Below are 24,996 nucleotides of genomic sequence, written 5' to 3'. Positions count from 1 at the left end.
TAATCGGACGAAAGAGGTGCTTTACAAGAAAAAGATAAAGTTCGGAATGTTGCAGCCTGCGCGCCTGTGGGTAACTTATTCGGACCGGCATTATTATTTCGATTCCCCGGAGGCGGCGTGGGCCTTCATGCGGACGGAGAAACTGGACTTGAACTAGGGGTTGGGGGTTGCGGGGTCGGTTGTAATACTTTATTGCTGGATTCTGCTGTTGCTGTGTTCTTTTTTTTGTACTTTTGCAATTTTGATATGGTTATTTATGGGGGTGTTGTTCTGTTATGTTTTTTTTGCTGTGGGGCATTGTTTGAGTTTTGTATCTTGCGGGGAGGGTTGGGGGGGGGGTTTGTTGTATTCTATGTCGGGTTGGGGGTATGGAGTGGGGCTGGTTTTTGGGAGCTGCGTCAGAAGGGTGTGGTGGGGCAGTGCGAAAGCGCGGGCTTTCCTCTGGTTTCCCGCGCTGCGGGGCTGGGGGGTGGAGACGATGACGCAGGGAGGTGGGGCCTTAACTGGTCCTTCCCCGCGCTGGAGAGGTGCCTGGAGGAGGGATAGATTGGGGGATGATCCCACTTTGGGAGGGGTCGGGTTATTGGCGGGAGTTTCCAGGGTCAGCAGAAGTTAGCTGACCCACGGAAGTACAATGGAGGACGGTTGGCGGCTAGGAGGGTTCCTAGCCTGGGGGGGGGGGGGGGAAGGGAAGGGGCAAAGGGGAATACCGGGTTGCTGCTGGTAGGGTCAGGAAGGAGCTGGGGGGCGAAACAGGTGAGGTGTTGTCGCTGTGGGGACTGGATCGGGCAGGGGGTGCTGGCCTGGGGCGGGCAGTCGACGGGCTATGGCTGATCTCGTTAATTTTAAAGAGGGACAAGGACCCCCAGCAGTGTGGTTCATACAGGCCCATATCTCTCCTCAACGTAGATGCCAAGGTGCTGGCAAAAATCCTGGCCACCAGGATAGAGGACTGTGTGCCAGGGGTTGTACACGAGGACCAGACAGGTTTTGTGAAGGGAAGGCAGCTGAACCCACGAATGTGCGGAGATTGTTTAATGTCATCATGATGCTGGCGATTGAGGGGGAGACAAAGATAGTGGTGGCGCTGGAAGCGGAGAAGGCCTTTGATAGAGTGGAGTGGGGATACTTATAGGAGGTGTTGGGGAGGTTTGGATTTGGTGAAGGGTTTATTAGATGGGTAAGGCTGCTATATGAGGCCCCGATAGCGTGTGTGGCCACAAATGGGAGGAGGTCAGAGTACTTCCGGCTTTACCGAGGGACCAGGCAGGGTTGCTCCCTGTCCCCCTTGTTGTTTGCACTGGCAAGCGAGCCGCTGGCGATGGCGTTGAGGGATTCAGAGAGGTGGAGAGGTTTGGTGCGAGGTGGGGAGGAACATAGGGTGTCGTTGTATGCCGATGACCTGTTACTGTATGTGGCGGACCCGGTGGGAGGGATGCCGGGGGTGATGGAGCTGCTAGCTGAGTTTGGGACCTTTTCAGGCTATAAACTAAATTTAGGCAAGAGTGAGGTGTTTGTGGTGCACCCTGGAGACCAGGAGGAAGGATTTGGTAGGCTCCCACTTAGGCGGGCAGGGGAGAGCTTTAGGGACCTGGGGGTGCAGGTGGCCAGGGACTGGGGGACTCCACATACATAATTTCACCAGACTTGTAGATCAGATGGAGGAGGAGTTCAAGAGGTGGGACATGCTGCCATTGTCATTAGCGGGGAGGGTACAGTCCGTCAAAATGATGGTGCTTCCGAGGTTCTTGTTCCTCTTTCAGTGCCTGCCCATTTTTATCCCCAGGGCCTTCTTTAAGAGAGTGACTAGCAGTATTTTGAGCTTTGTGTGGGCACATGGGGCTTCGAGAGTGAAGAGGGTGTTCCTGGAGCGAGGGAGGGATAGAGGCGGGCTGGCGCTGCCCAACCTTTTGGGGTACTATTGGGCGGCCAATGTGTCAATGGTGCGTAAATGGGTGATGGAGGGGGAGGGGCGGCGTGGAAAAGAATGGAGATGGCATCATGCAGAGGTACGAGCCTGGGTGCCATGGCAACGGCGCCGTTGCCGCTCTCCCCTAAGAGGTTTACCACGAGCCTGGTGGTGGCGGCGACCCTAAGAATCTGGGGACAGTGGAGACGGCATAGGGGGGAAACAGGGGGCTCGATGGAGGCTCCATTGGGTGGCAATCATCGGTTCATCCCAGGGAACAGGGATGGGGGATTTAGGGGGTGGCAAAGGGTGGGCATCAGTAAATTGAGGGACCTGTTTATTCGCGGGAGGTTTGCGGGCCTGGGGGAACTGGAAGATAAATTTGGGCTTCCCCAAGGGAACATGTTCAGATACTTGCAGGTAAAGGCGTTTGCTAGGCGCCAGGTAGAGGGATTCCCGTTGCTGCCCTCGCGGGGGACGATGGACAGAGTGCTTTCTGAGGTGTGGGTCGGAGAGGGGAAGGTGTCTGACATCTATAAGTTAATGCAAGAGGTGGAGGAGTCGTCAGTGGAGGAGCTGAAGGCTAAATGGGAGGAGGAACTCAGGGAGCAGATAGAGGACGGGACTTGGGCGGATGCCTTGGAGAGAGTCAACTCTTCCTCCTCATGTGCGAGGCTTAGTCTCATCCAATTTAAGGTGCTGCACCGGGCCCACATGTCCGGGACTAGGACGAGTAGGTTCTTTGGGGGTGAGGACAGGTGCACCAGATGTTCGGGGAGTCCAGAGAACCACGCCCATATGTTCTGGGCATGCCCAGCACTGGAAGAATTCTGGAAGGTGGTGGCGGGGACGGTGTCGAGGGTGGTTGGATCCAGGGTCAAACCAGGGTGGGGACTCGCGATTTTTGGAGTTGCGGTAGAACCGGGAGTGCAGGAGGCGAAAGAGGCCGGTGGCCTGGCCTTTGCGTCCCTAGTAGCCCGACGAAGGATCTTGCTGCAGTGGAAGGATGCGAGGCCCCCAAGTGTGGAGACCTGGATCAGTGACATGGCGGGATTTATAAAATTGGAAAGGGTCAAATTTTCCCTGAGAGGATCAGTACAAGGGTTCTATAAACGATGGCAGCCTTTTCTGGACTTCCTGGCTCAAAGATAGGTATCTTGGTCAATAGCAGCAGCAACCCCGGCGGGGGGGGGGGGGGTTATTGTAGTTTCTATTATGTAACTTAATATTGTGTTAATTTGCGTTGTTGTTAATATGCTGTGTTGTTCATGGAGGTGGGGCGAATGTTTATGATTGTTAATATTATTGTTATTTTTGGTATTTTATTATGGTCCGTTGTTGTTGTATAAATTCAACATTTTTCAATAAAAATTATTTTAAAAAAAAATATAATGCTGAAGAATATATCCACACTTTTCTAAAGATGTCTAAAGAAAAGTACATATATAGTTTATAAACTTCCCACCATCTTTGGATAAATTATGATTTACCATCCTTTAATTTTTAAATACAGCAAAGTCATTTTAAATTGCATGGAATAGTTATAAGAAATAGTAACTTAATAAAAGGCACTAACCACAAAGCAGAAAAAAAAGCTGATTTTTGCTACTTGTGATACTGTTAACTTGCCAACAGACTTCAGCACTGCTTCATGGTCCTTTGCTGCTGGATAGGACATCCGAGACAGTTTTGCTTCAAATGCATGGTGGGCAGGAAGTTGCCGCACTTCCATAATGTTACTGAACCTAACACGTGGTTTTTTTAAAGCTATGAATAAAAAAGGTAATTTTAAACAAAATCTTCAGACAAATGGATATGACATTTTGGCACTCTTTTTGTTTTAAAAAAGCACAGATACTTAGTTTAAATGTTATTTTGGCTCATACTCCTCTCCCATTTGTCCTCCACCTGAGCGAATACTGCAGACACAATCGGCTATATACCATGACAAATTAATTGAATGAAACAGTATCAAATACAACTATCACTTGTTTAGTGTGCTTAATATGTCCCTGAAAAACAGCTTGCTACATGAAAATATAGGCTTGGATCTTCTGAGGAGGCAATCATCTTCAGATTGCTCAAACTTTCTTTTGTCTCGATGCAGCTCCGTGCATTTTTGTCAGGTCTTCCCAGCCGACTTGGTTAGTAACACGGAGCGCAGCAGCCCTTGGAGAACTCCATCAGATGGCAGTAGAGTCGGGGGGAGAAAGACAGGGCACACTCCCTTTTTATCCCACTATCTCCTGTATGATAAGTTTAACGGTCTAGTGTGTGATTGGTAGGCGATTAAATGACTGTAACAATAGGGTGGGTGGGTTAAGTGGGAGAGGAAGGCGAGAGGTGCGGAAGGGAATGTGGTGTGTAGGTGGGTATGTTGGAAGAGTGGGTAGTTGGGTTAGGATGGTTAGTCAGGTCAGGGACTCGTCAGGTCTGATCGGGGGTAGGGCAGTCAGGTGGGTAGTGCGATGATTTCTACTGCAGGTGAGACTGTAAAATTTACGCCAAAGTTTTAATGATTACTTTGGGAACTGACTGAGAGGTTTTTTGTTATTCATTCATGGGTCATGGGCTTCGCAGGCTGGGCCAGCATTTATTGCCCATCCCGAATTGCCCTGGAGGGGGCAGTTAATAGTCAACCACATTGCTGTGGATCTGGAGTCACCTGTCGGCCAGACCATGGTCTGGATGACAGATTTGCTTCCCTAAATGATATTAGTGAACCAGATGGGTTTTTAGGTCAATCGACTGTGATTTCATGGTCATTATTAGCCTTAATTTCGATTTTGTTGTAATGTGAAATCAGGGGCAGAATTCAACAAACAATTCCTAAGTGTCATTTTGGGCGAATTTGGCGGGGTATTTCCAGCCGGCTTTGGGCGAGATCCACATGGGTATTCACCCACACAAGTCATTTTTTGGGGACTTGGGGAGTTTCTGCCCGGTCTAGCCCACACTTGAAATGTTTTCAGCAATGGGGAGCTGAACTCGTGAAACCGGTTCCTCAGGGATCAAAGATGCTCCAATCTCCAAGTGAGCTTCAGGATTCCCCACACACTCCCACCCTCGGAATATCTCACCTCCCGCACACATAGGCATTACCATCCCATCCTCCAAGTGAGGACAGCCCGTTATGGGGTTAGTCAGATCCCTCACCCTTTCAGGACCCCAAACCTTTATGAGGACCCTTCATATCCGTCTTCACCCCCTCATCTTCATATCCCACTCACACCCCCCTCCCCCCTTCATGATCATGTGTCCCCTCAAGCCCCAATCCTCAGCAGTGCCAACCTGGCACAGTGGCAGTGCACGGGCCAGGTTGCCACTACCACTCAGGCACCCTGGCAGTGTCACCTCTGCTCACCAGTACTAAACAGCATCCTGGTAAGGTCTCCCTGGAGCGGGCGTTAGGTCCTCGGCACTGGGAGAATCTAGCACAAGCATATTAAAATGAGCCGAATGTATCAGCTCGGTTGAATCTCAAGATGTTACGAGCATCCCAAATCCCGTGAGAAGCCTTTCACAAGATTCAAATTGGGTGCGACGAGGCTGTTAAATCCTGCCCCAGGTTTTCTGTCATGATCAGTTTGTTGATGTTAAGTGAATTATTTTGTTCAGGTTAAGGATAAAGCAGTGAAGGGTACTGATTCATTACCGTATATACTCGCGTATCATGCGATCTCGCGTATCATGCGACCCCTAAATTTTCGGCCCCAAAACATGATTCTATGCTACATCTCATGTATCATGCGAGTCACTTTTTTGGAAATTAACGCCCAAACTAAAACTTCCAAATGGTATCATTGTCTGTGGATTCTGCAGAGTAGATTCTGTTGTGAAAGCTGTTCGCGAATCGAACAGCTTTCCAGCTGTCTTTACTAGCGTCGTTCTGCCACATGACGTTTCCATTCAAAAAAACGGCAAGTAAAACATCGGAAAAAGACGGCCATGTATTGAATAAACTACCCATATGATCAGGAATACTACTCTTCAGATTTTGACCACAGCATTCTGATGGGAAGATGTTCAGCCACTTGACGTTTCCATTCGTTTTTATGAATGGAAACGTCAAGTGGCTGAACACCTTCCCATCAGAAAAAACAGCAAGTAAAACACCCGCGAATTCTGTATCGGAAAAAGACAGCCATGTATTGAATAATGCAACAAAGAATTATATACACCCTATGATGGTCAGTAGTACATTTTTTAAAATGTATTTATTATGGAAACGCACAGATTTCAAAAACTGTGAAAGTATCATCTTTTCTCCAGGGTTGAAGGGTCTGTTCTTACTGTTAGAGTTAGTCGCTAACTAGCAATAATCAGACATTTTATTTGGATAACTTTAATAATAGTAGTCAGCACCTGAACAATGCCCCCTTAGATCATGATTGCCTTTTACTGCATCTGCTTAACTATGGGTTGTGTTATTTGCTTTATGAATCAAGTAAGCAGACTTACATATACATTACCAAACTGGAAGGATTAAATGAATGTCTTGATTTATCAGTAGTGCAATCCTTATTCTGTTTACTAAGCTGTATTTGTTTGACCAGCAGGTAGAGTGTCATTAACAATAAAAGGTGCAGGTTCCCACATGTTCTATAGATTTCCTTCCTCATCGGAAAAAACAGCAAGTAAAACACCCGCGAATTTTGTATCTCGCGTATCATGCGACCCCCCCCCCCAAATTTAGGTTACAATTTAGGTCTTCAAAAGTCGCATGATATGCGAGTATATACGGTAATTGTCTTGGAGCACCTATAAAAGGGAGTTTGCATCATTACCCCTGAAATGATATTTTGGTTTAATTAGTAAAGTATGGTCTGACATTTTGTTTTAATTACAATACCCCGTCAACCCCTCTCGTTAGTTTAACTTTTGTTTATTAAAGAGTATAAAAAGGGGCTTGCCCCTTCATGGGCTGGAAATTTGTTAATAAGATATTTGTTCTATTGGGTGGTGGTTGATGGGAAATGTTCAGAATTGAGTTCAGTTACGAGTGGCGTACCACAAGGATCTGTTCTGGGGCCGCTGCTGTTTGTCATTTTTATAAATGACCTAGAGGAGGGCACAGAAGGTTGGGTGAGTAAATTTGCAGACAACACTAAAGTCGGTGGAGTTGTAGACAGTGTGGAAGGATGTTGCAGGTTACAGAGGGACATAGATAAGCTGCAGAGCTGGGCTGAGAGGTGGCAAATGGAGTTTAATGTAGAGAAGTGTGAGGTGATTCACTTTGGAAAGAATAACAGGAATGCGGAATATTTGGCTAATGGTAAAATTCTTAGCAGTGTGGATGAGCAGAGGGATCTCGGTGTCCATGTACATAGATCCCTGAAAGTTGCCACCCAGGTTGATAGGGTTGTGAAGAAGGCCTATGGTGTGTTGGCCTTTATTGGTAGAGGGATTGAGTTCCGGAGCCATGAGGTCATGTTGCAGCTGTACAAAACTCTGGTACGGCCGCATTTGGAGTATTGCATACAGTTCTGGTCGCCTCATTATAGGAAGGACGTGGAAGCTTTGGAACGGGTGCAGAGGAGATTTACCAGGATGTTGCCTGGTATGGAGGGAAAATCTTATGAGGAAAGGCTGATGGACTTGAGGTTGTTTTCGTTATAGAGAAGAAGGTTAAGAGGTGACTTAATAGAGGCATACAAAATGATCAGAGGGTTAGATAGGGTGGACAGTGAGAGCCTTCTCCCGCGGATGGAGGTGGCTAGCACGAGGGGACATAGCCTTAAATTGAGGGGTAATAGATATAGGACAGAGGTCAGAGGTAGGGTTTTTACGCAAAGAGTGGTGAGGCCGTGGAATGCCCTACCTGCAACAGTAGTGAACTCGCCAACATTGAGGGCATTTAAAAGTTTATTAGATAAGCATATGGATGATAATGGCATAGTGTAGGTTAGATGGCCTTTAGTTTTTGACTTCCCATGTCGGTGCAACATCGTGGGCCGAAGGGCCTGTACTGCGCTGTATCGTTCTATGTTCTATGGATTATGTTCTTACTTGATCTGAAAGACAAGTGACAATGTTGCCTATTATACTCGAGACGTCCAAGGACTATCTTGAGTTTAGATGGCACAGTGGAAGACTATTACGTTTTTTTAAAATCCCATTTCTGCATTTAGCATTTCGTTTTTATGTTCAAAAGCAAACCAAACATTCTTCTCACTGTTATTGGGGTTTCAAAAGACATCCTGCTTTTCCCAGCCGGTTGCTTAATACCCGAGCAGCTCTCTTGCTTATTCATGCCACCACCAACCATTTTTCACTGCAGTGGCCTCCCAGCCTTTGGGCCATTGTCCCTGTTCCACCCGCCAGCCCCATATTCTCATCCAGGCCAGTACTCTGCTTTCTTGATGTGGTAATTATGCAAAACACTTTAAGCTCAGGCTGGTGGAGGTAAATATAGGTTTAGCTCACAGGGCTAATTGCTGGCTTTTAAAGCAGACCAAGCAGGCCAGCAGCACGGTTCGATTCCCGTACCAGCCTCCCCGGACAGGCGCCGGAATGTGGCGACTAGGGGCTTTTCACAGTAACTTCATTGAAGCCTACTCATGACAATAAGCGATTTTCATTTTCATATAAGACATTAGAAAACTAAACATTCTAACCAGGATCTGATTGAAGTCAGATTGGAGCAGGCCTGATGGGCTGAATTGCCTACTTCTGCTCCTAATTCCTACATTCCATTGATGTTCAAAGCTGATAGAAAAGTGGTCTGTTGATCCTTCATTTTGACACGACAGTAAGACCTATTCTCTTTTTTTCTCTTTGGCAAAGTAACGATTATCTACTGCCTTACTGCTGATCTTGTGACATGTGTTAGCTCCCTGACAAGTGAGCTGAAATTAAGCAACTGTTTACATTTGGAAATGATCTAATTCCAAGCAACAACATTGATTCAGTTAGATGGCGATTCATTTTGCATTTGGAACAGACTTTGAACTGACAGAACAAATATGGAAAAAAAACGTTGACTTCTCAATGCCAAAAGTGATTAGGGGTTACATCAGAAGAAAGCTTTGAAAAATTTGAACAAAATAGGTGGCATAGTTGATGATGATAGAATGTTTATTATAATGAGCTAGCGCTTGGAATAAAGCAGAAACTTTGATGAGAATGTACAAAACATCAATCACCACCTGATTTAACAATTTGAAGATACATTTATTTTATGTCGGTGTTATTGCACCACAGAAGGGGGCAATTTAAATTGAGATTCTCTGTGTTCTTGGGAAAGGAAATTGCAATGAAAACATGAAAGTCAGAGTAACAACAGCACAGGAAGTGGCCAGTCAGCCCATCAAGTTCATACTGACTCACTGTCAAGCAATTGAGTCCCAAAGTTATCTTAAATACTACCAGCATCTTTAATCCTTTCCTGAAATTGAACAAACACACACATTGCACAGCTTTTTGAAAATCTTCAGTGTCAGAAAATGTGGTGTTATTATAGACAGTGTTCTTCTATGGTCTAGTTGTTTCAAGGGCATTTAAAGTAGACTTGCAGACTGTTTGAACTTGCTTGCATGCCAAGAGGATCCATAAGGAAAACAAAGTGCTCTCCTTTTATTGCAGCTTATTTCTTTGATAGCATTGTTGTTATCCAGATATTAAGATGGTGCAATGCCAACATTGCTTGTTGATAACTGCATCATTGTATCTTAGTTCCATGAAGTAATCAAGCATGGAAACGTGTTAGAGTTAATATAGCCCCTAAATCAATATTAAAAAACAAAAATTATGTTTGAGGTAGGCTCTTGGACCCAAAACGTAAACGACCAAGGTCCATACGCTATGCAATAGATTATGCTATCAGCAATAAAAATAGCTTGTGACATTTTTTTACGTTCATAGCAATGATGCAGACAGTTAAATCAATATCCTATCATCTCAACTGCTCAAAGCTGATGGTAGCTTTCTCAATATCTTTTTCGCAAAACCATCTCTTCAAACGAAACTCTGATCTAGCTGTTGAGTCTTTGCAAAGCATGCTTTAAGGATCATTCTTAATGCCCAAACATCTGAAGATCATTCATGAGTAAGTCAACTCACCATGTAGAGGTGTGGGTATGTTATGCATTTATTTTCCCCCGTGACCCCCAGAAGATGTCTGTTCAAATTGTACATGAGGTCTGTTTTGAAAGTTAAAACACAATATTCCCAACATGCTGGCAATAAATAATATTTGTGAACTGAAATGTGTCATAACCAGGATGCCTGACAGTCTGAAGGAGACATACTTTGAGCTGTTGAAATAGTTACAAGTGTGAAAAGATATTTATAATCCGGTACAGGAAACATGGAAAAAAAGCAGACTTTTGTTGTCGCTATGACACATCAATAGCACCTACTCGATCTGTACCACCTAATATTGATGACATATGACAATCTATTCTGTAGTCGCTGACTCGAGAATCAATCCATGCCTTCAATTTCAGATGCCAGTGATTCGCACAGAGATTAAATTATGAAAAGGTCTAGTGGAAGATACCAGTTTTCACTCCTAAATTTGGCAAAGGTTGGATAATGACAGAGAGCTACTTTAGACTCTTAGAAGAAAGATTCTTGCCCATCAAAAATATCACCATTTGTGACTTTGAGGTGTTTAGTTACAAATTGAAGTCATGAGGCATTGGGCTGCAGAAGCTGCAGAAATTTCTAACCTGCTTTAAACTCTGACATAATCCAATTAAACAACTCTGCTGCTAAATAACTCTACTGATAACACTGGAGAGAACAGTAGAAAATAGGTTTTCAGTTATTTTAAATTTAATCTGAGAAAAAGGGAGGAAATACAGCATTGTGTGCTTCTCATATGTACAACAATGAGTACCCCATTATAATGGAAAGATACACAACAGAACATTGTGGTCATCTAACATGGAAAAAAGGGGCAAAAAGGTAAAACTGACTGGGGTTGGGTACAGAAAATATGACTGAAAGAGAGGGTTTTGAGGAGTGGAATTTGGCAATATTATGGACTCTTGTGAGAATTCCAGAGGACAGGGACATAAAGGCTGAATCAGTCAATACAAACAATGGACAGGAGGCAGAGGTGAGAAACTTTATTTTGGAGCATTGAAGGATTTATACAGGGAGGTAGGAAGAGGTCATGAAGGAAAGGCAGAGAGAAGAACTCTATAAAGGTAAGTTGTTATGTTGTTAAATTTCCAACAGTAACTTGTATTTATACATCTTTAAGGTAGTAAAATGTCTGAAGGCATCTCAAGCTGAAACCTACCTGTGGTATTGTCATTATTGGCTTTTTCACTGGCTGAATCATGAAATTTCACTGGGATGTAAAGTGGTTCGCTCTGCAAAACAAATTAGAAATAACAATTCTGGTGACAAGATAAGCATATTATATTTCAACACTGATATTTCTCCAAACGATCTGCAGATGTTTGATTCGTAAAATGCTCTAGGTTCGTGAAATCTGAAATAAAAGAAAATAAACTTTGGAAATAATCAGAACACAGGAATGAGGATGAGGCCATATGGTCCCTTGAGCCTTTTCTACCATTCAATAAGATCATGACTGATTGGATTGTGGCCTCAATGACACTCTCCTACCTGCCACCGCCCCCCCCCCCCCACATGAACCTTCAACTCCCTTGTCATTCAAAAATCTACCTAACTCAGCCTTGATTACATTCAAAGACACAGCTTCCACTGCTCTCTGGGATCATAATTCTACGGATTAATTATCTCACAGAAAAATATTCTCCTCATCTCACTCTTAAATGGGAGATCCCTAATTGTTTAAATTTTCCCTAGTTCTAGACACACCCACAAGGGGAAACATCCTCTCTGCTATAAGATAATCGCTCATTGTTCTGAACTCCAATGGGTACAGGCACAACCTGGTCAACCTTTACTCATAAACTATCCCTTCATCCCAGGAGTTAGTCGAGTGATCCTTCTCTGGCCAGTTCCTCATTTAATTATATGTTTTCTTAAGTGAGGAGATCAAAGGTGTACATAGTACTCCAGATGCAGTCTTATTATGGCCCTGCACAACTGTAGCAACACTTCAACTTCTTTATTTGATTTCCCTTGCAATTAATGTTAATATTCCATTTGTCTTCCTAATCACTTGCTGTACCAACAAACTAACTATTTGTGATTCATGTATCAGGACACCCAGATCCCTCTTGTACTGTAGAGTTCTGCAGTCTCTCTCCATTTAGATAACATTCTGCTCCTCTATTCTTTCTGCCAAAGTGGAAAAGTTAAATATTTCACACATTATACGCCATCTGCCAAAATTGTGCCCACACACTTAAGCACCTAAATTCCTTTTTGTAGACTGTCCTCTTGACAACTTACTTTCCTACCTATCTTTGTGTAATTAGCAAATATAGCTAGCATACATCTGGCCCCTTCATCCAGGTCATTTATATAGAGGGCCCAGCCCTGATCCCTATGCAGGCACTCCACTAGTTACAGTTTGCCAACCTTATAATGACCATTTATCCCGCCTCTCTGCTTCCTGTTAACTATACAATCGTCTATCTATACTAGTATGTTACTGTCTCCACCATGAGCTCTTATTTTGTGAAATACCCTTTGACATGGCACCTTACTGCATTCCTTTTGGAAATCCAAGTACACCATATCTAGAAGTTCACATTTATCCATTTTTTTGTCACTTCCTCAAAGAACTCTAATAAATTAGTCAAACATGATTTCCCTTTTACAAAACCAAGTTAACATTGCCTGATTGTATTACAATTTTTGAATTGTGCTTATTAACTCATGAAAATGTCAAGTCTATTGCTTCCTGCTTTTTGTTTCCCTTCTGTTTTGACTAGAGGAGTCACATTGCAATTTTCTGACGTGCTGGGATCTTTCCAGAATCTAGGAGATTTTGGAAGATCAAAACCAATGCCTCTACGATCTCTGCAGCCACTTCTTTTACGATCATAGAATGAAGGCCATGAAGTCCAGGGGATTTGCCGGTCTTTAGTTCTAATAGTTTTCCCAGTACCTTTTCCCTAGTAACTGTACAAAATACTGCAGATGCTGGAGATCTGAAAGCAAAACAAAGTATTGGAAAAACTCAGTAGTTCTGGCGTCATCTCGGGAGAGAGAAACAGAGTTCACATTTCATGTCCAATATGACTCTTCTGCAGAACCCAGTAGGGATATCTTGACCTCAAACATATGTTCCATCCCACTGATGTCACATGCTGGAATTCCAATGCACTACTGCACCACCCATACTACCTTCATGAATGTATTTTTAATATTGAATCTCAAATGAAATCAGAGCCTCTATTTTCGTTTGGGGCAGATTTCTGGAGCTGTAAAAAAAAACCCAATAAATCTTTGTGGCTGTTAGAGAGAAAAAGCCATTTTAACCACTATTACTATCCAGGAATCATCTTCCACTTGGCGTCAGTCAAAATTATATGAAAACGGAGTGGCTGGGTGCCGCTGCCAGGGATCGACGTAAATCATCATTGGCAATAAGTTATTGAAATAAAAATGAAAATGGCTTATTGTCACGAGTAGGCTTCAATGAAGTTACTGTGAAAAGCCCCTAGTCGCCACATTCCGGCACCTGTCCGGGGAGGCTGGTACGGGAATCGAACCGTGCTGCTGGCCTGCTTGGTCTGCTTTCAAAGCCAGCGATTTAGCTCAGTGAGCTAAACCAGCCCCTTATTGGGTAGATCGAGAGGTGCACATGGTTGGTGGAAGGGGCAGAGCAGACCAAGGAGGATCAGTCCTGCTGCATCCTCCATACATTTTTTAAAAATACATATTTTTATTAGAACATAGAACATAGAACGATACAGCGCAGTACAGGCCCTTCGGCCTCGATGTTGCACCGACATGGAAAAAAAAAACTAAAGGCCATCTAACCTACACTATGCCCTTATCATCCATATGCTTGTCCAATAAATTTTTAAATGCCCTCAATGTTGGCGAGTTCACTACTGTTGCAGGTAGGGCATTCCACGGCCTCACCACTCTTTGCGTAAAAAACCCACCTCTGACCTCTGTCCTATATCTATTACCCCTCAATTTAAGGCTATGTCCCCTCGTGCTAGCCACCTCCATCCGCGGGAGAAGGCTCTCGCTGTCCACCCTATCTAACCCTCTGATCATTTTGTATGCCTCTATTAAGTCACCTCTTAACCTTCTTCTCTCTAACGAAAACAACCTCAAGTCCATCAGCCTTTCCTCATAAGATTTTCCCTCCATACCAGGCAACATCCTGGTAAATCTCCTCTGCACCCGTTCCAAAGCTTCCACGTCCTTCCTATAATGAGGCGACCAGAACTGTACGCAATACTCCAAATGCGGCCGTACCAGAGTTTGGTACAGCTGCATCATGACCTCATGGCTCCGGAACTCAATCCCTCTACCAATAAAGGCCAACACACCATAGGCCTTCTTCACAACCCTATCAACCTGGGTGGCAACTTTCAGGGATCTATGTACATGGACACCGAGATCCCTCTGCTCATCCACACTACCAAGAATTTTACCATTAGCCAAATATTCCGCATTCCTGTTATTCTTTCCAAAGTGAATCACCTCACACTTCTCCACATTAAACTCCATTTGCCACCTCTCAGCCCAGCTCTGCAGCTTATCTATGTCCCTCTGTAACCTGCAACATCCTTCCGCACTGTCTACAACTCCACCGACTTTAGTGTCGTCTGCAAATTTACTCACCCATCCTTCTGCGCCCTCCTCTAGGTCATTTATAAAAATGACAAACAGCAACGGCCCCAGAACAGATCCTTGTGGTACGCCACTTCGTAACTGCACTCCATTCTGAACATTTCCCATCAACTACCACTCTCTGTCTTCTTTCAACTAGCCAATTTCTGATCAACATCTCTAAATCACCCTCAATCCCCAGCCTCCGTATTTTCTGCAATAGCCGACCGTGGGGAACCTTATCAAACGCTTTACTGAAATCCATATACACCACATCAACTGCTCTACCCTCGTCTACCTGTTCAGTCACCTTCTCAAAGAACTCGATAAGGTTTGTGAGGCATGACCTACCCTTCATAAAATCATGCTGACTATCCCTAATCATATTATTCCTATCTAGATGATTATAAATCGTATCTTTTATAATCCTCTCCAAGACTTTACCCACCACAGACGTTAGGCTCACCGGCCTATAGTTACCGGGGTTATCTCTACTCCCCTTCTTGAACAAAGGGACCACATTTGCTATCCTCCAGTCCTCTGGCACTATTCCTGTAGCCAATGATGACCTAAAAATCAAAGCCAAAGGCTCAGCAATCTCTTCCCTGGCTTCCCAGAGAATCCTAGGATAAATCCCATCCGGCCCCGGGGACTTATCTATTTTTACCTTGTCCAGAATTGCCAACACTTCTTCCCTACGCACCTCAATGCCATCTATTCTAATAGCCTGGGTCTCAGCATTCTCCTCCACAATATTATCTTTTTCTTGAGTGAATACTGACGAAAAGTATTCATTTAGTATCTCGCTTATCTCCTCCGCCTCCACACACAACTTCCCACCACTGTCCTTGACTGGCCCTACTCTTACCCTAGTCATTCTTTTATTCCTGACATACCTATAGAAAGCTTTTGGGTTTTCCTTGATCCTACCTGCCAAAGACTTCTCATGTCCCCTCCTTGCTCGTCTCAGCTCTCTCTTTAGATCCTTCCTCGCTTCCTTGTAACTATCAAGCGCCCCAACTGAAACTTCACGCCTCATCTTCACATAGGCCTCCTTCTTCCTCTTAACAAGAGATTCCACTTCTTTGGTAAACCACGGTTCCCTCGCTCGACCCCTTCCTCCCTGCCTGACTGGTACGTACTTATCAAGAACATGCAATAGCTGTTCCTTGAACAAGCTCCACATATCCAGTGTGCCCAACCCTTGCAGCCTACTTCTCCAACCAACACATCCTAAGTCATGTCTAATGGCATCATAATTGCCCTTCCCCCAGCTATAACTCTTGCTCTGCGGGGTATACTTATCCCTTTCCATCACTAACGTAAAGGTCACCGAATTGTGGTCACTGTCTCCAAAGTGTTCACCTACCTCCAGATCTAACACCTGGCCTGGTTCATTACCCAAAACCAAATCCAAAGTGGCCTCACCTCTTGTTCAGTAAGAAGTCTTACAACACCAGGTTAAAGTCCAACAGGTTTGTTTCAAACACGAGCTTTCGGAGCACGGCTCCTTCTTCAGGTGAATGGGATTCACCTGAAGAAGGAGCCGTGCTCCGAAAGCTCGTGTTTGAAACAAACCTGTTGGACTTTAACCTGGTGTTGTAAGACTTCTTACTGTGCTCACCCCAGTCCAACGCCGGCATCTCCACATCACCTCTTGTTGGCCTGTCAACATATTGTGTCAGAAAACCCTCCTGCACACATTGTACAAAGAACGACCCATCCAATGTACTCGAACTATATCTTTTCCAGTCAATATTAGGAAAGTTAAAGTCTCCCATAACAACTACCCTGTTACTTTCGCTCTTTTCCAGAATCATCTTCGCCATCCTTTCCTCTACATCTCTAGAACTATTAGGTGGCCTATAGAAAACTCCCAACAGGGTGACCTCTCCTTTCCTGTTTCTAACCTCAGCCCATACTACCTCGGAAGAAGAGTCCCCATCTTGCATCCTTTCTACCACCGTAATACTGTCCTTGACTAGCAGCGCCACACCTCCCCCTCTTTTGCCCCCTTCTCTGACCTTACTAAAGCACCTAAACCCCGGAACCTGCAACAACCATTCCTGTCCCTGCTCTATCCATGTCTCTGAAATGGCCACAACATCGAAGTCCCAGGTACCAACCCATGCTGCCAGTTCCCCTACCTTATTTCGTATACTCCTGGCATTGAAATAGACACACTTCAAACCACAGACCTGAACACTGCCGCCCTCCTGCGAAGTCAAAACTGTGCTCCTGACCTCTCTACTCTCAATCTCTCGCACCCCAAAACTACAATCCAGGTTCCCATGCCCCTGCTGAATTAGTTTAAACCCCCCCAAAGAGTACTAACAAATCTCCCCCCCAGGATATTGGTGCCCCTCAGGTTCAGATGTAGACCATCCTGTCTATAGAGGTCCCACCTTCCCCAGAAAGAGCCCCAGTTATCCAGAAATCTGAATCCCTCCCGCCTGCACCATCCCTGTAGCCACGTGTTTAATTGCTCTCTCTCCCTATTCCTCATCTCACTATTACGTGGCACGGGCAACAACCCAGAGATAACAACTCTGTTTGTTCTCGCTCTGAGCTTCCATCCTAGCTCCCTAAAGGCCTGCCTGACATCCTTGTCCCCTTTCCTACCTATGTCGTTAGTGCCAATGTGGACTACGACTTGGGGCTGCTCCCCCTCCCCCTTAAGGACCCGGAAAACACGATCCGAGACATCACGTACCCTTGCACCTGGGAGGCAACATACCAAACGTGAGTCTCTCTCGCTCCCACAAAATCTCCTATCTGTGCCCCTGACTATTGAGTCCCCAATTACTAATGTTCTACTCCTTTCCCCCCTTCCCTTCTGAGCAACAGGGACAGACTCCGTGCCAGAGGCCCGTACCCCATGGCTTACCCCTGGTAAGTCGTCCCCCCCACAAGTATCCAAAACGGTATACTTGTTACTCAGGGGAACGACCGCAGGGGGTCCCTGCACTGACTGCTTCTTCCCAGTCCCTCTTACAGTTACCCATCTATCTCCAGTCTTTGGTGTAACTACTTCCCTGAAGCTCCTATCTATGACCCCCTCTGCCTCCCGAATGATCCGAAGTTCATCCAGCTCAAGCTCCAGGTCCCTAACACGGTTTTTGAGGAGCTGGAGTTGGGTGCACTTCCCACAGATGAAATCAGCAGGGACACTGACGGCGTCCCTCACCTCAAACATTCTGCAGGAGGAGCATTGTACTGCCTTCCCTGACATCCCCTCTAGATTAAAAAAAAAACAAGAAAAAGAAAAAGAAAGGAAAAGCTTACCTGATATTACCTCAAACCCTGATCCCGCTGAAAGGTAAGCAAATTTAAAGGCACTCACTCACCTTCACGACAGGCCCCTGCTCCCGCTTCCCAACCACCGTGGGGTGGGGGGGTTGGTTAGAGGAGGAGGTAGGGTGGGAAACACTCACAAAGTGTTTTGGGTTTAACTGTCACTTGCCAACAGCCCCTCCACAAACCACCTTCAACTTAGGCTGACCGCACTGCACGTATGCAAATTTCCCCAGAACAGCTGATCAGTAGCTCTGCTCTGCTGCCCTCTGCTGGTTGCTTGCCTTTACTCAAACTCCTTGGGTCTTCTTCGCAGGTTCACCTTCAACTTAGGCTGACCGCACTGCACGTATGCAAATTTCCCCAGAACAGCTGATCAGTAGCTCTGCTCTGCTGCCCTCTGCTGGTTGCTTGCCTTTACTCAAACTCCTTGGGTCTTCTTCGCAGGTTCACCTTCAACTTAGGCTGACCGCACTGCACGTATGCAAATTTCCCCAGAACAGCTGATCAGTAGCTCTGCTCTGCTGCCCTCTGCTGGTTGCTTGCCTTTACTCAAACTCCTTGGGTCTTCTTCACAGGTTCATCTTCAACTTAGGCTGACCGCACTGCACGTATGCAAATTTCCCCAGAACAGCTGATCAGTAGCTCTGCTCTGCTGCCCTCTGCTGGTTGCTTGCCTTTACTCAAACTCCTTGGGTCTTCTTCGCAGGTTCACCTTCAACTTAGGCTGACCGCACTGCACGTATGCAAATTTCCCCAGAACAGCTGATCAGTAGCTCTGCTCTGCTGCCCTCTGCTGGTTGCTTGCCTTTACTCAAACTCCTTGGGTCTTCTTCGCAGGTTCACCTTCAACTTAGGCTGACCGCACTGCACGTATGCAAATTTCCCCAGAACAGCTGATCAGTAGCTCTGCTCTGCTGCCCTCTGCTGGTTATTAGAATGTTTCCCTTTTCCAAAAAACGCAACAAATCCTCAGGATTCGTATAGCACAGCATAAGTACCTCCTCATACACGAATACAGAAAAAGACAGGAGAACAACACAGTAGTTCAGCTTAATAATTAAGCTTGATGCCTTTGTGTACACCAATGGACAAGCTAGAGAACGAGGGAGAAGAGGATGAAGCCATGAAACGATATAAAACGATGCACACCTTCACATGTAGCGAATGCTCATATAGCCCCAAAAAATTATAGGATTTTCACGCCATATCTCCACTAACTCCAACTATACTAGAGGCATCGAGAACACATTATGACAACTTATTCGTGGGTCTATCCCTTTGCAGATGCAGGTCAATGGGCAGGATTTACTAACCTCTTTGCACCTGACTTGGTTACATGACGAGGCAGTTGAATCTCGCGAGAGGCCTCTCGCAAGATTCCTGACGCTTGAAATGCCTCGGGCGATCTGGATTACGCCCGGTGAGATCCAGATATGCGTATTTAAATTAGCCATTAGGCTTATTTAAATATGCGCTCACCAGATTCTCTCATGGCCCGTGGTTCACCAGCCGCGCCTGCGCGATCTCGCCAGGGAACTGTTTAGTACTGGTCCATGGTTGGATAACAGCATCTGGGGGCTGAGGGTGGGAATTTCCCAGAGCACCCAGGCAGTGCCATCTCTGCACTGCAGGTGCAGAGAAACACCCCACTAAACAGGCCCAATGGCAGACTCTTTCCCCCCCCCCCACATTCAATCATGCCCAACAAAAAATTGCAAAGACATTCGTTTTAAGAGGATATTTTATATATCACCACAAGATGCAACAAATCCCCAAAATCCAACACAGTACAGAGTGATCATCATTCCACACGTTTATACGGAGAAATATTCATACAGTTGGTTCAGATGATAATCATCATAGTTGGCATCTCCCAACACACTGACAATGGCAAGATAAAAAAAGATACTGGCAAGAGCAGAGGATCTCAGGATAACTGGGTACAAGGATATTGCCATGAGCACATGGCCCTTTGGTACATACCCCTCACTATAAGACAAAAAAGGAAAAAGCTGCATATTTGAAACCTCATTCAGTCTCACAAGGAACATGCCAAACGAGGGGAACAACAGGAAACCGCCCTCACCATAAGACATGGCTAGGAATAGCACGCTCGGGGCGGCAGAGTGGCGCAGTGGTTAGCACTATTGCCTCACGGCACTGAGGACGTAGGTTCGATCCCGGCCCTGGATTACTGTCCGTGTGGAGTTTGCACATTCTCTCCATGTCTGCATGGGTCTCACCCCCATAACCAAAAGATGTGCAGGGTAGGTGGATTGATCGCACCCTTAATTGGAAATAAAGAATTGGGTCCTCTAAATTTCTCAAAAAAAAGAATAGTATGCTTCCGTATATAGGAACCAGTAAACCAAGGATATCCACACCATGCCAAGACTCGCTACACAAAGCCCTTACTTCTCCCCAGCCACATCAGAAGCACTGCTCTGGCCCCGTTGATACCAGGAGATCTGCATCATTCTCCACCGAGGAAACCCCACCAACGAGAGGAAGAATGAATAAGATACCCACCAACTGGGCATCTCAGGAGGGGTATGATCCTTGCCTCCTCGAAACAATAAGGGAAACCCTTGAGACATAATATACCAAATGAAACTCTGTATCAGAGCTCTTTTTGCCAAAGTAAGGAAAAGAAACCCAAAAAAGAGAACACCAGGATTAGCCGAAGAACACCATGCACCATCTCAAAAAGGATACCAGGGGCATAACAGCATAACTCACAAGAAACTGGACATTGCCTCCCCAGGGGAGCCCAGGCCTCAAAAGGAGGGCAATCTGGAAGTCTCTATACAAGACCACTTGGAGGAGGGCATCGAACTCCCCCAACCAGCCTACCCTCCAATCAAAGAAATACTCCAAAAATGTTGATCCACAGCACTCGCTCTCAGGCTTTGTAGTACACAGGTTACTACCTCCTCAGTGGAACCCTATCTTGAGATTAGAGCAGATCTGGAGCCCCCAACAGGGAAGGGTAACCTACTCACTCACCCAACATAACTTCCACCCAACCCAGGTAAACACAGTTACCACTGCCCTAACCTACTCAATCAAGAAACCACTACTACCCATGCAGCCAAGTAAATATTGAAGTCAAACCCAAGAAAGATTAGACAATCAAGGATTAACCGACCACACCCTGGTGTGCTCCATTACATATTTTTGAAGAATAAAGGGTTATGGTGTTCGGGTGGGAAAGTGGAGCTGAGTCCACAAAAGATCAGCCATGATCTCATTGAATGGCAGAGCAGGCTCGAAGGGCTAGATGGCCTACTCCTACTCCTAGTTCTCATGTTCTTATATTTCCCTTCCGCCAATAACACCAAGATGCCAACCACAAAAGAATCATGAGGAACCCAGTCCTCTCCAGGATGCACGACTGTCCACACCTTCATAGGAGACAAGCAAGGATTCCACAATCCCAAAATAACAAAAATACACAAGAAAACCATGGCACTGAGTTTTAACTGGGGTTTTCCACACGGCCATACTAACCACCTCCACACCAAACTATTTACCCGTTACCCTACTGTGGCGCTGCTCACCTTCTCTATAAACTAAGTGAACGGTACCTAAAATGTACTCCTCCTTGTAAGCGCAAGGATTACAGCATGTTAAAAAAAAAAAACTAGGTGAATGCTGCACATCCGTCATGTCACATTACCAACTCAGTATTTCACCATTTAACAGGATAACAGGCACATATATTGTGCACCCTCACCAGGATAAACGGCAGTAACATAAAATCAGTGGCATAATCACAAGGGGATAAAGTTCAGGATTATTGATTAACTGCATGGTAATATCACCGTCCACAAAGCTGGCAAAAACCAAAGCCATGACAGGATCGTTGAGCAGCATTTGAGATCCCTCCACAGTTTCATCAAAGCCCATGCACCGCCACCATGTTGTTTACTGAATTCCAGCTAGTGAGAAACATAGACCATAGCAGAAGGCGAAGATCTGTTGCAGACAACCGCCTCAAACCTTCTCGATAAATACAGAGACAAGGCAACGCAAGTGGTTGGGGTCTCCGACTGACCCTAGGCCTCGAAGACCAGATAAAAATCGGGGTCTAGAAAACAAGTTTTAGTTTTAAGGCCAAGTCATTAACTATCAATAAGTATTTATAGCACAGAAGCAGGCCATTTGGCCCTCTCCTGCCATTCTGCATCTAATCAAATTACAATATCCTTTGATTCCTTTCTCCTGGCTGTGATTAACCAGCTTCCATTTTAATGCATCTATGCAATTTGTCTCAATCGTTCCAGGTGATAGTGAATGTTACATTCTTATCACTCACTGCATAAAAAAAAGTTCAAGAATTTCCTGCTGGATTTAATAGTGAGTGTTTTACATTTATGACCCCTAATTCTGGTCTCACACACAAAATGGAAATCTCTTCAAGATGAAGTAAAAGATTAAGTATCATTCGAGCACCTTTTCTGATGCCTTCATATCCTTTTCGATTTTCTGATTTGGAATTCTGCTCATCTAGAAATGAGCCACACTTTTGTTTGATTTTTTTAACAACCCAATTAACCTGATATACTATTTTTAGTGATTGTTGTATTTATATACTCAGGTCCCTCTCTGTGTGCATGTACACAATGAAAACATTCTGCTGCAATTTCCTCAACTTTTCCCATATTAAGAAGTGGGATCAATCAGCAAACTGCGTGAAAGTTATATTCAAAATTGTGCTGGTTCTCAGAAATAGAACATAGAACATAGAACGATACAGCGCAGTACAGGCCCTTCGGCCCTCGATGTTGCACCGACATGGAAAAAATCTAAAGGCCATCTAACCTACACTATGCCCTTATCATCCATATGCTTATCCAATAAATTTTTTAATGCCCTCAATGTTGGCGTGTTCACTACTGTTGCAGTAGGGCATTCCACGGCCTCACCACTCTTTGCGTAAAAAACCCACCTCTGACCTATATCTATTACCCCTCAATTTAAGGCTATGTCCCCTCGTGCTAGCCACCTCCATCCCCGGGAGAAGGCTCTCGCTGTCCACCCTATCTAACCCTCTGATCATTTTGTATGCCTCTATTAAGTCACCTCTTAACCTTCTTCTCTCTAACGAAAACAACCTCAAGTCCATCAGCCTTTCCTCATAAGATTTTCCCTCCATACCAGGCAACATCCTGGTAAATCTCCTCTGCACCCGTTCCAAAGCTTCCACGTCCTTCCTATAATGAGGCGACCAGAACTGTACGCAATACTCCAAATGCGGCCGTACTAGAGTTTTGTACAACTGCAACATGACCTCATGGCTCCGGAACTCAATCTCTCTACCAATAAAGGCCAACACACCATAGGCCTTCTTCACAACCCTATCAACCTGGGTGGCAACTTTCAGGGATCTATGTACATGGACACCGAGATCCCTCTGCTCATCCACACTATCAAGAATTTTACCATTAGCCAAATATTCCGCATTTCTGTTATTCTTTCCAAAGTGAATCACCTCACACTTCTCCACATTAAACTCCATTTGCCACCTCTCAGCCCAGCTCTGCAGCTTATCTATGTCCCTCTGTAACCTGCAACATCCTTCCGCACTGTCTACAACTCCACCGACTTTAGTGTCGTCTGCAAATTTACTCACCCATCCTTCTGCGCCCTCCTCTAGGTCATTTATAAAACTGACAAACAGCAACGGCCCCAGAACAGATCCTTGTGGTACGCCACTCGTAACTGAACTCCATTCTGAACATTTCCCATCAACTACCACTCTGTCTTCTTTCAACTAGCCAATTTCTGATCCACATCTCTAAATCACCCTCAATCCCCAGCCTCCATATTTTCTGCAATAGCCGACCGTGGGGAACCTTATCAAACGCTTTACTGAAATCCATATACACCACATCAACTGCTCTACCCTCGTCTACCTGTTCAGTCACCTTCTCAAAGAACTCGATAAGGTTTGTGAGGCATGACCTACCCTTTACAAAACCATGCTGACTGTCCCTAATCATATTATTCCTATCTAGATGATTATAAATCCTATCTTTTATAATCCTCTCCAAGACTTTACCCACCACAGACGTTAGGCTCACCGGCCTATAGTTACCGGGGTTATCTCTACTCCCCTTCTTGAACAAAGGGACCACATTTGCTATCCTCCAGTCCTCTGGCACTATTCCTGTAGCCAATGATGACCTCAAAATCAAAGCCAAAGGCTCAGCAATCTCTTCTCTGGCTTCCCAGAGAATCCTAGGATAAATCCCATCCGGCCCCGGGGACTTATCTATTTTTACCTTGTCCAGAATTGCCAACACTTCTTCCCTACGCACCTCAATGCCATCTATTCTAATAGCCTGGGTCTCAGCATTCTCCTCCACAATATTATCTTTTTCTTGAGTGAATACTGACGAAAAGTATTCATTTAGTATCTCGCTTATCTCCTCAGCCTCCACACACAACTTCCCACCACTGTCCTTGACTGGCCCTACTCCTACCCTAGTCATTCTTTTATTCCTGATATGAAGATATGGTTCAAGTTTCAACTAAAATGACTTGCATCATCACAAAAATAAATATCTTACATAAACCTTTTCAGTCAGGTAGAGTAAACGGACACAATTTTGCTGTTCCTTTTACATTAAAAAAAATCACTGAAGTTCACTGTAAAGTTTGCCAGTTTCCATAAGAGACCATAAGACACAGGAGCAGAATTAGGCCACTCGGCCCATCGAGTCTGCTCCGCCATTCAATCATGGCTAATATTTTTCTTATCCCCATTCTTCTGCCTTCTCCCCATAACCCCTGATCCCCTTATTGATCAAAAACCTATCTATCTCTGTCTTAAAGACACTCAGTGATTTGGCCTCCACAGCCTTCTGCGGCAAAGAGTTCCATAGATTCACCACCCTCTGGCTGAAGAAATTCCTCCTCACTTCTGTTTTAGAGGATCATCCCTTTAGTCTGAGATGGTGTCCTCTGCTTCTAGTTTTTCCTACAAATGGGAACATACTCTCCACGTCCACTCTATCCAGGCCTCGCAGTATCCTGTAAGTTTCAATAAGATCCCCCCTCATCCTTCTAAACTCCAACGAGTACAGACCCAGAGTCCTCAA

The 24,996-nt window shown here is 45.1% G+C and overlaps 1 protein-coding gene across 10 annotated transcripts in view; it reads right to left on the bottom strand.

The window, feature by feature from the left end:
- LOC119962054 (solute carrier family 35 member F5-like) overlaps positions 1 to 24,996 on the bottom strand; it is a 200,273-nt gene that overhangs the window by 122,867 nt on the left and 52,410 nt on the right. For all 10 annotated transcript variants that reach the window (XM_038789851.1, XM_038789846.1, XM_038789856.1 and 7 more), the window contains 2 exons: positions 11,160 to 11,232; positions 3,486 to 3,676 (listed from right to left, as the gene is read on the bottom strand). In XM_038789851.1, coding sequence (XP_038645779.1) covers positions 3,486 to 3,676; positions 11,160 to 11,232 — 264 coding nt within the window. The remainder of the gene's footprint in view (positions 1 to 3,485; positions 3,677 to 11,159; positions 11,233 to 24,996) is intronic.

Source organism: Scyliorhinus canicula, chromosome 2 (genome assembly GCF_902713615.1).
Source record: "Scyliorhinus canicula chromosome 2, sScyCan1.1, whole genome shotgun sequence".
NCBI classification, from domain to species: Eukaryota; Metazoa; Chordata; class Chondrichthyes; order Carcharhiniformes; family Scyliorhinidae; genus Scyliorhinus; species Scyliorhinus canicula.
The sequence above is the reverse complement of the archived record's forward strand: the minus strand, read 5'-3'. Positions and strand labels throughout refer to the sequence as shown.